The 10,792-nt window shown below is 54.2% G+C and overlaps 2 protein-coding genes across 2 annotated transcripts in view; both read right to left on the bottom strand.

Moving 5' to 3' along the window:
• Positions 1–1,697, bottom strand: part of COASY (Coenzyme A synthase) — a 4,298-nt gene extending 2,601 nt beyond the window's left edge. The window contains exons 1-2 of the mRNA XM_007449849.1: positions 1,637–1,697; positions 539–1,246 (exon numbers count right to left, since the gene is read on the bottom strand). Coding sequence (XP_007449911.1) covers positions 539–1,235 — 697 coding nt within the window. The 5' untranslated portion in view covers positions 1,236–1,246; positions 1,637–1,697. The remainder of the gene's footprint in view (positions 1–538; positions 1,247–1,636) is intronic.
• Positions 1,698–9,921: 8,224 nt separating this feature from the next.
• The window catches only part of HSD17B1 (hydroxysteroid 17-beta dehydrogenase 1), a 1,907-nt gene continuing 1,036 nt past the window's right edge, over positions 9,922–10,792 (bottom strand). Inside the window, exons 5-6 of the mRNA XM_007449848.1 lie at positions 10,251–10,428; positions 9,922–10,161 (exon numbers count right to left, since the gene is read on the bottom strand). Of these exons, the coding sequence (XP_007449910.1) occupies positions 9,922–10,161; positions 10,251–10,428 (418 nt within the window). The remainder of the gene's footprint in view (positions 10,162–10,250; positions 10,429–10,792) is intronic.

Genomic DNA, 10,792 nt, shown 5'->3' with positions numbered 1-10,792 from the left:
GAGCGTGGGCCAGTTTAGGGGAGAGCGTCCCTAAGCATCCTATCTCCAGAGGGGAGCTGGGCAGTGGTCTGTGACGGGGGAGCTATGAGGAGGCAGCAGGCAAGCACAATAGTGCTGCAAGGGCTGGCGCGTGTGCAGAGAACTAGCAGTGCCAGGAGGCATCAGAGTCAGATGGAGAATTCCAAGAGCCAGAGAATTCCGAGAGGCTCCTCTGACTGCCTATGGCACTGCTACCTACAACTGACTCATCCATTTATTCCCTGGGACTCAAACTTTAGGATTCATCACCTGGAGAATTTGTTTAAAAGTGCAGGTTCCTTGGCTACACATCTGTGGGATCCTGATTGAATGGTGACTAGACCACACACCTCGAAACACCTAGCTGCATTTATTCATTTAACAAAATTCCCTCAGTGCCAACTGAGTGCCAGGCACTGTGACACTTGGGAGTGGTGGGAAGTAATGGATGGCCCCACCCTTCCTCAATCTTGGCCTGGGGGGAGGGTAAGACTGCCCTAACTCAGTCTCTCTCACTCACTCCTCAACAGGTCTTTGTCTGCTACTCCCACCACAAGCTGCTCCTGAGCCAGGAGGCATGCGACGCTGAGCAACACCTTGTGGGCATTGTGCAGGCGGTCAAACGTGCCACCCACAGCACCTCGCTGGTGGCCACGCACTGGCTGCTTGGCAGACCTGCCCACGGGGGAGGCTGGGCTGATGGTGGAGGGTAAGGGGACGTCCAGGGACCCCACGGGCAGAACTCCAGGCCCATAATCGGGGTATAGGAGCACCGAAGACAGTTGCGGACAACAGCTGTAACAACTGGTAGCATAACGCTCGAGCTGTTGCTTGGCTGGGTTGTACTGGCTTCCATCCAGGGTCTGGAAGTCGGTCAGCACCACTTCCGGCGGGTGGGCCAGGTTCTGGACTGAGCTGGTCAGGGGAGGGAGAAAGCTCTTGGTTCGGATATTGGTCAGCAGAATTCTAACGTCCAGGTGCCTGTGGACGTCGGCGCCAGCGTAGAGGTGCGTGATGAAATCGATAACTTCAAACGTGGCCTGCACGGGGGTGGACTGGGGCTGAGCCGGGCCGCCCAGGCTCATGCCCGGTTGCAGGTGTACATAGAGCGTGTGATTCACCAACCGGGCCGCCGAGCTCAGGATGGGGGCCAGGCGAGGGGCCAGGGAGGTCAGCGGCGTTGTCAACACCAGGAGGCCCGACCGGAATACGGCCATGCTGCCCAGGCCTGCGGACAGTCAGGGAGACGAGGCGAGGGTTACTGAGTGGTATGTGTCTGAGGCCGAAGACTGTAGGAGGACTCGGACCCAAGAGAGGGAGACCTGGAGCAGGGATGGCGTTCCCAGTGCGGATCGAGAGGAACCCGGGGGAGGGTACGGGACCTGGCAAACGGCGCCTCGGGGCTGTGCTCTAAATCTCGGTTTTATCATTTCTCAGACGGAGCGGTGAATTCGCTGAATTGCATCGAAATCCCGGGAAGGGAAAACTCGGCAGAAGCCCCTGAGTCATAAGGCTGGGGATCCAGAAATCCTGGGCGCTCTTGCTGAGCGGCACCAGGATCTTCAAGGAATCGGAGGAGAGTACTAAAAGGGGATGCTCAGGCTCGCGTCCTACTTACTGAGACCTCCGGGCCTTGGTTCCGCTTGCACCACCGCGAAGTCTTCCCCAGCCGCGACCAGTTAACATTAGTTCCGGTGCTGCGACTCCGAGCTACGGAACCCGAGAAAGGCCAAACATCTCAACTTTGGTTCGGCGAGGGATTCTCGCGAGATTTCTCATGGGGTGGGGCACCTGCATTGATAAGGAGCAGAGCTCTGGGCTGTGGGAGATACGCGGAAACATTTCCAAAACCCAACCTTACGGGGCTTGGGCCGAGTAGGTCAAGGCGGACTTCAAAGCCCGTTTCACACGGGTGCCCTTCAGACTCTGAGAGAAGAGGTTGGCTTCAGCCAGGTCCCTCAGGAGACAGCGGCAAAGGAGGAACTAACACCTGGCTTTCCTGCGTAAATCGCGGGGACGGAGGTGGGGGTCGTAGGGTAGCACTTGAATTAGGTTTCGGCGTCCCCAGAGCCCTCCTGGCGCCCTCCCAGTCTGAGGATCCTCATGTGGGAGGTCACAGGACAATTCTGTCCAAGCCCCCATTTCACAGATGGAAAAATTGACGCCCTGTGTGTTCCAGGGACATCTGGGGAGGTAAGGACAGAGGCCATGTGTCGTGGCTCCCGTGCAGTGCCCTCCACATCACCCAGAACCAGTGATATGACAGTTTTTTACGGAGAGAGAGGAGGAGGAGGACAGCTCTGCGTGTGAGCTCAGTAGAGCTGCCAGAGAATGGTCCCTATGGACGGGAGAAAAGGGGGCGGCGGGGGTGGGGGGGGAGAGGGGTGGGACTTAGTGCCGAGGGTTTACCGTGAAGCTAATGAGTGCTGGAGAGGCTGGAATTGGTAATCTCCGTGGGAGGACAAAGCCAGGTTGCCATCAGGAAACATTTCGGGTAAATTATCCAGGACGATCTAAAAAGGGAGGGAAACCAGTCTCCAGGATTCCACTACAGTAATGTGTTGTAGTTTATTTTCCAAAACTAAATAAATTCTCACTTTCATACTTAATTTTGTGGTTTTTGTATTCCTAAAGAGGTCTCCCAAAGCGTATAAGCCTCTGGCCCCACAGAACCTGCATTTGGTCCTGGAGTCAAGGATGGAAGAGTTTTAGTGCCACAAGAATTTTAGTGCCACAAAGGCCTTGAGACCAGGATTCTTGCAAAGACATCTTAAGTTGGGTTTTAAAGAGAGGTCCAGTTGAAGAAGCAAACCGCAAAGACGGGCAGGAAATTCCCTGAAACATCTGGACACACAGTCTCACATGCCTACTTAGACATTGTTGGAGGAGGTCATCTGGATGACGTGACTGCCAGTTGACCCTTGAACTGGACACAGGCAGTCAGAGGCTGCTCACCCCTCCCGTGTCCTTGGAATGTAGTCTGCCCACGACTCCCACAGTGGGAACTGTTTCAAGGACGCAGACTTGAGAGGGCAATGTGTTGTTGCGACCAACTGGATGGTTTACGTGACTGAACCCAGTTAAGGCCTCTGTAGAGACTTGAAGATTCTGGTGTGCAGGTGCAGAGATCTACTCTTCTAGCACTGCCCAGGACAAGCCTCGTATGTAAGTTCCCTTGCTTATTAAACCTGCCACCTACCAATCTGGAGTGGCTGTCTCTTCCTTCAGTCTCTCTTTGCCCTCTGTGTATGGGGCCAGTTTACAAATCAACATTGGCAAGCCTGCCAGGAGACCGAAGAAATGGACCTTGGGAAAGAGGCACCTGCATGGGAAATCTTGGGAAACGCAGGCTGGTCTAATGTGCTTGTTTGAGGAACTGTGCAGGGCACACCGCGGCTAAGACGGGAGATGAATGTCTGCAGGGTGGGCTGGCCACTGCTGTGGGCAGGTCGCTGGCCACTGATGCCTAACTAGAGGCTGAAACTCAAGTTGTAAAAGCTGGGAGAAGAGCTGAGGTTAGAGAAGGACGTGCAGTGTCCACTGTTCTGCTCACTTCGGGGCTGGCAGGCGGGGTGGGGGAGTGGGATGATAAGTTGGAGACATTACTGTGCGGTTTACAAAGCTAGGAGCTCGAGAGCTGCCTCAAATTAAGGTCCAAACGCTTTTGGCAAAGCCCGACTGGATGCTAAGAGGTGGAATCCCCAGGAAAGTGAAGAGAGGGAAGGGGGGCAGGGGTGTTGTGGTGACTGACAGTAAAACACATGAAACACCCCATGCCATAGGACCCCTATGCAGAAGAAAACAAAAACCAGGTGATGACCATCCCAGCCAGCAGGGCAGCCCCCATTCAGGAAACGTTCACGATGAGAGAATAAACGTCCACTGAGACTAGTGATACAGCTTCCGAATTCCAGAAAAAGGCCAGGGAAAGTATCCAAGCATGGTTAGTATGGCTATGGGATTGGGGGGCATGGGGATGATTTCCCTGGCTGGGCAGGAGGCAGAGAAAATGAGCAACATCACCACACAGCCTGCCCTCCTGAAGCATCTGCATAGGACTTGGGGGCTCGAGGTCCTCACTCCCTTATAGATTGGATTATTCTAACCTGCAGGGAGGCTTGTCCCAATATGAGGGGTTTCCCTGGGCATGTGGGACCCTGGAAATCTATAGAGGAGGTGTAACAACTCCTTAGGGAGTTGGGAGTGAGACAGGCCATCTATGCTCCTATCTTTGAAGGGCCTGATCAGGCCACAGTCACTGCAGGAATGAAAGCCAAGATACTCCAGACAACCCCCATCACCTGGTATGGGACAGTAATATCCACGCTGAGCCCAGTTGTGGGACAAGACATTCGTGATGTTGGGCAATCCATTGCTGATCTAGAGGAAACCAACAAATCCCAGGAACAGTTACATACTGGCCTGCAGGAAAGACCCAAGACAGAGAGGGAGCTCGAAAAGCCAAAAGCCTATCCTGAAGGGCTGTAAAGGGTTTGGTAAAAGTAACCCGGAAACAGACGTGGTTTGACTTCATTGCTGCTGGGAACGCAACTGAAAAGATACATCGGCCATCCAGTGCTGTGCTGGTTGGCCTGTGGGAAGCCTTAAAACCTGCATAACATTTCAGAACTGCCCACTTGGCCCTACCATCCCTGATGCCCTGCCCGCTCCAGCAGAGGCCTCAGGGATTCTCCTGTTTGAGGTGGGTGCCTCCCACGTGCCCAGGTTATAGGATGTAGGCCAAGACTGCTTCCAGGTGAGGCCCATTGGAGGCAATCGGAGGCCTCCTGTGGAGCTCACTACTGGTTGATCTTCCAGAAATAAACAAAAGGTGACAGCTCTGGCGACTTCCCTGTGGTCCAGTGATTAAGACTCCACGCTCCCAATGCAGGGGGCCCAGGTTTGATCCCTGGTCAGGGAGCTAGACCCCGCATACCACAACTAAGACCCAGTGCAGCCAAATAAATAAATAAATATTAAAAAAAAAAAAAAAGGAAGGAAAAAAAAAATATTAAAAAAAAAAAAAAAGTACAGCTCTGGGGGATACTGGAGCCAGATGTACTCTAATATCTTTTTCTTCCTTCCTTTTTTTTTTTTTGGCTGTGCTGCACAGCTTGCTGGATATTAGTTCCACGACCAGGGATTGAACCCGGGCCACAGCAGTGAAAGCACCGAGTCCTAACCACTGGACCGCCAGGGAGTTTCCCCCGGATGTACTGTAATACACAGTAACCCTCAGAAGTTTTCTGGCCCCCTCAGCGCCACTGAATTATAAAGCGCAAATGGTTATAGTCAGGAAAGTCCTTTTCATACAGCAAATTGGGCATTCTCCCTGCCCCTCCACACCCCAGGAATATGAGATTTGTTTTTTGAATTTTATTTTATTTTTTATACAGCAGGTTCTTATTAGATATCCATTTTATATATATTAGTGTATATATGTCAATCCTAATCTCCCAATTCATCCCACCACCACCCCCGCTTTCCCCCCTTGGTGTCCATATGTTTGTGCTGTACATCTGTGTCCCTATTTCTGCCCTGAAGACCGGTTCATCTGTACCATTTTTCTAGAGAGAATATGAGTTTTATCACTCTAATACCAGAGAACATAGTGGGCATTGATATCCTACAAGGTCAAGCTCTGCAAACCTATGTCTGCGAATCTGCCTCTGGGTTACAGTAATCAAACCAGTGATGAGGGGAACACCAACTGGGAACAACGGTAAGCCTGCCACCCCCGGGGAAGAGTGGAAACTGTCAAACAATATAAATTGCCTGGGTGGGTGGGGCTTAAGAAAAGAAGAAACTATTCCAGAACTGCACTGAGTGGGAATGGTGCGTTCTGCCCATAGTACGTTCAACAGCCTGGTATGGCTGGTAAAAAGGCCAGATGGCTCATGGCGGACAACCGTGGACTATGGAGAGTTGAACAAGCCCCATCCATGTGTCTGTGCCCAACAGTGCCACCGCCTTCAATACCTTGGCCGCCATCCTAGGAACATACCATGCGGTACCTGACTTAGCGAATGCTTTTTTCAGTCTACACCTGGCCACTGAGTCACAACATCAGTTTGCCTTCATGTGAGAGGAGCAACAATGGACCTTTCAAGTGCTTCCTCAAGGCCACCTGCACAGCCCCACCACATGGCATGGGATGGTAGCCCAAGACCTGTCCCTATTCTCTTTCCCCACATCAGTAAAATGGGCTCATTACATTGATGAGATGATGTTAACATGTGAAGACTTGCCTCTGCTGCAGGACCTTCTGCAGACTTTGCTGGAACATCTGTGAGGACGAGGATGGGTGGTGAGCCCTCAGAAAATTCAAGGCCCAGGCACCCCCGTAAAGTTTTTGGGAGTTGTTTGGTGGGGTAAGACGTGCATTGTTCCAAAAGCTGTGATTGATAAGGTACAAGCCTATCCAACCCCTAAGAATATGAAAGAGGTGCAAGCGGGACTTCCCTGGTGGCGCAGTGGTTAAGAGTCCGCCTGCCAATGCAGGGGACACGGGTTCGAGCCCTGGTCCAGGAAGATCCCACATGCCGCGGAGCAACTAAGCCCATGTGCCACTACTACTGAGCCTGCGCTCTAGAGCCCGTGAGCCACAACCACTGAGCTCATGTGCAACTATTGAAGCCTGCATGCCTAGAGCCCTTGCTCCGCAACAAGCTAAGCCCATGTGCCACTACTACTGAGCCTGCGCTCTAGAGCCCGCGAGCCACAACTACTGAGCCCACGTGCCACAACTACTGAAGCCTGCGTGCCTAGAGCTCATGCTCCACAACAAGAGAAGCCACCACAATGAGAAGCCCGCGCACCGCAACGAAGAGTAGCCCCCACTCACCACAACTAGAGAAAGCCCCCATGCAGCAACGAAGACCCAACGCAGCCAAAAATAAGTAAATAAATAAATTTATATATATATATAAAGAAAGAGGTGCAAGCCTTTGCAGGGATTTTGGGGTTTGGGGGGACTTTTATTCCCCACCTGGCACAATGCCTCCATCCCTTATGCCGCCTGATGAAGAGAAGGCGAACGTGGAACTGGGGGTCAGGGCAGCAAGCTGCCTTTGAGATGGAAAAAGTACTTGTGAAGCTGATCGCAGCTCTGGGCACCTCCCAAGCAGGGCAGCCGTTTAAGTTAGATGTGTCTGTGACTTCGGAACACACTGTGGCAGAGACAACAGGAGAGGAGAGCACCCTTAGGATTTTGGTCCCAGCTCTGGCCGGGGGGGGACAGAAACCCCAACGTACCCCTCATAGAGCAACAGCTCCTCGCAATGTACACAGAACACCCCACCAGCTATAGCCTCTCACGAAAGAACAGCATATCATGGTAAGAACGTCCCTTCCTATCAAGGGCGGGGTTGAGACTATGTTCTATGGACCCACTTCTGCCATGGCTCAACCCCCACGTTGACTAAGTGGCCCATTTGCAACAGAGGGGCACCCTGCCTGCCAGCCCACTGTCTCTAGAAATTCAAGTGCTACTAGGCCCTGAAGAGTATGTAGATCCTCCAAATTCCCCTGCCTCTATACCTGGGGTGTCCCCTGCAGTCTGTAGAGAGGCGGGGTAGGGGCAGGGATCCCCGCTGATGCCTGGTATACAGTTGGGTCTAGTCGGGGCAACCCACCCACATGAACTGCAGCTGCTATTCTGCCCAACACTGACACCATCTGGATGGAAACAGGAACGAACTGCAGCAGCCAATGGGCTGAACTCAGAACAGTTGGGCTGTTCTAAAGGGATTAACCCTATGGCTTGGACAAAGGGAAGCTGAGAGATGGATGATCAGAAAACAGCCCTTGGGTTTCCCTGGTGGCGCAGTGGTTAAGAATCCGCCCACCAGTGCAAGGGTTCAAGCCCTGGTCCGGGAAGATCCCACATGCCGCGGAGCAACTAAGCCCCGCGTGCCACAACTACTGAGCCTGCGCTCTAGAGTCCGCAAGCCACAATTACTGAGCACGCGTGCCACAACTACCGCAGCCCGCGTGCCTAGAGCCTGTGCTCCACAAGAGAAGCCACCACGATGAGAAGCCCGTGCACCACAACGAAGAGTAGCCCCCGCTCGCCACAACTAGAGAAAGCCCACACACAGCAATGAAGACCCAGTGCAGCCAAAAATAAATAAAATAAATTTTTAAAAAAATCAGCCCTTGTACAAGATGTGTGAAAAGACACCTGAGTTCATCTGCAAGAGTCTGAGGCAGTCCTCACTGTCTTCCACATCCTGGCTCATAAGGCACTGACATCCCCTGGCAATCAGAAAACTGATGCCCTAGCCTGGGTACAAGCCCTAGCAACTGACCCTTCAGTAGATACAGCAGATTGGGTGCATTGAAAAAACAGCCACTGTAAAGCCTGGGTGGGATGGCATATTGCCAAGGATACCTGATCGCCCTTGAAATATGGTGACTTGGTTAATGCAGTAACATCATGACCTATGTGTTCTAAACAATGCCCAAAGCAACTGCCAAAGGAGTCTGGGGACACGCATCGGAGTTCCCAACCAGTGAGGGATTGGTCGTTGAAACATGCTACACTTGGAATGGAAGATGCACCATTAAAAGACGGGAGAAGGTGGGAATTCCCTGGTGGTCCAGTGGTTAGGACTTTGAGCTTTCAATGCTGAGGGCATGGGTTCCATCCCTGGTTGAGGAATTAAGGTTCCGCAAGCCACGTGGCCAAAAAAAAAAAAAAAAGAGGGGAGAAAGTGAAGGTCTGGTCTGGCATATCCCGCCACGCGGCCCCCGCCCCCACCCCCATCCTCACAACTGACAGTGTTGCCTCCCCAGCCGACAGGGGATGTTACAGCACACACAGGTGCCCTTACTAACTAACTGCATCCAGCAAGCCTTAAATGATAACCAGCAAAGCCCGTCCTTAGGTCTCTAATGAGAAAGCTGTCCTCCAAAACAGGATGGCTTCGGACATTATTACTGCCACGCGGGGAGGCACCTGTGCCATCATCCAGAGTGTTGTGTACCTGATGAGTCTGCTAATGTATGTTCTTTACTAAGCCCCTCCTGCGGCACCCCTCCTGCTTTCCTCTGCCTGCAACCTCCTCACCTAGTCTCTATCTCCACGCCTCCTCCAGCACCCAACCTCAGAGGAAGTTAGAGGGAGATTTGCTCTGCAACCCCGCAGGCCCTTTAAGTGGCTGCTGCCACTCCAGCTCCTTTTGCTGGCTTCCGGAAGGAGGACGTGGACCACAGGGCAGATCTGGAGCTTCCGCTTGACCCTCTGGTGAGAGGCAGCTTCTGGGCGAGGGGGGATCTCTCCTGCTGAGTGTTGTCTTAGGGCAGAGGGCAAGGAGAGGGGTGAGTGGGGCTGTCTCCTTTGGGCTCATTTAGCCTTGTTTCTTCCTTACACAACTGGCTTCCACATGGGAACATAATCACAATAGTAATACCACCAGTAGTAATAATAATAGTCAGGGCCTGCTATTAAGACTTCTATACCAGCACTTTTGGGCATTATCTCAATTAATTCTTATCACAATCCATGACATAGGTATTATACCCGTTTTGCGGGTAAGAGAATGGACTCGGAGAGGGTAGGACGTTGCCTAAGGTCCCAGGACTCGTGGGAGCCAAGTCACAAGCCGACTGTCCCCGCACCCAAGTCCACCTAACTCCTACTGCTGCAGACACCCCTCAGGAATCCAGGGACCACTCTCCCTGCCCTGAGGCGCACTTGAGGCCTTGGGCTAGCTCCTTCCCTTTCTGGACCTTGGTTTCCGTAGGTATAACCTGGGCTAACACCTTCTTTCCTGATCATCCACCCGCCGCGCGCGCCAGTGATCACACAAGTGCGGTGCAGTGAAAAGCCCCTTTTCATCCCCAAACCGCACAACCCGGGGCCGCAAAGGAGAGCGCGGGAGACAGCGGCGAACCAGGCCTTTATTTCGGGGCGGCAAGAGGAGCTCCGAGCTCAGGTGCCCCCAGTTCTCCGGCTCCGGCCTCCGCCCCGGCGCCGTCTGAGCCCTCGGCGGCCTGGTCGCCGAACACTGCTTGGTGCGCAGCAGCGACGTAACTGCAGCCGCTGGGGTCGGAGAAGCGCAGCTGTATCAGGGGCAGGAAGCGCTCGGTGGTGAAGTAACGCAGGGCCGGGCGCGGGGCGCGCAGCGCCTGGAGGAAGACCTGCAGCGGCGGGAGGAGGCGCGCTGGCCGGGGCTGGGCTGGGGAACCGGAGCGCTGCCCCCGCTCCCGCAGTCCGGCCCTGCGCTCACCTCGGTCACGTCCTCCGGGTCCTGCCCCGCCTCAAGAAAGATCTGCTCGGAGTGGCTCAGGTAGCGGGAGAAGAGGTCGCGGGTCTCGGCGTCCGCGCGGTCCAGCACCCCGCCCAGGCCGCCCTCCAGCTTCTCGGGGAAGGCGGTGTGCACCGGGCCGCACTCGATGAGACTCAAGCTGCCGGCGGGAGAGCGGCGGGTGGGCGGGGGCGAATGCGAGTCCGGGAGGGAGGGCCGGAGGGGGGCTGCGCCCGGCTGGCGGGCGCTTAGGGTAACCCGAGCGTTTGAAAGCGGTTTACTGCCGGAAAAGCGCCCCCACGTCCCTTGGAGGGTTTGAGAGAGGCTCTGGCGTCTTTATGCCACCCTGGCTGGGTCACTTAACAGCTGTGTGACCTTGGGCCAGTCACCGAACCTCTCTGGGCCTGAGCTTCCCACTAGCAATACCGACGCCTCACCAGCTAGGTCGGCAGGTGGAGTGAGAGGGCAGGTGCCAAACGCCCAGTACTGGGCCTGGCGCACAACGAACGGGAGCCGCACTAAAG

The sequence above is a fragment of the Lipotes vexillifer genome, unplaced genomic scaffold (assembly GCF_000442215.2).
Source record: "Lipotes vexillifer unplaced genomic scaffold, Lipotes_vexillifer_v1.1 scaffold2106, whole genome shotgun sequence".
In the NCBI taxonomy this organism is placed as follows: Eukaryota; Metazoa; Chordata; class Mammalia; order Artiodactyla; family Lipotidae; genus Lipotes; species Lipotes vexillifer.
This window is presented reverse-complemented; position numbering and strand designations above follow the sequence as displayed.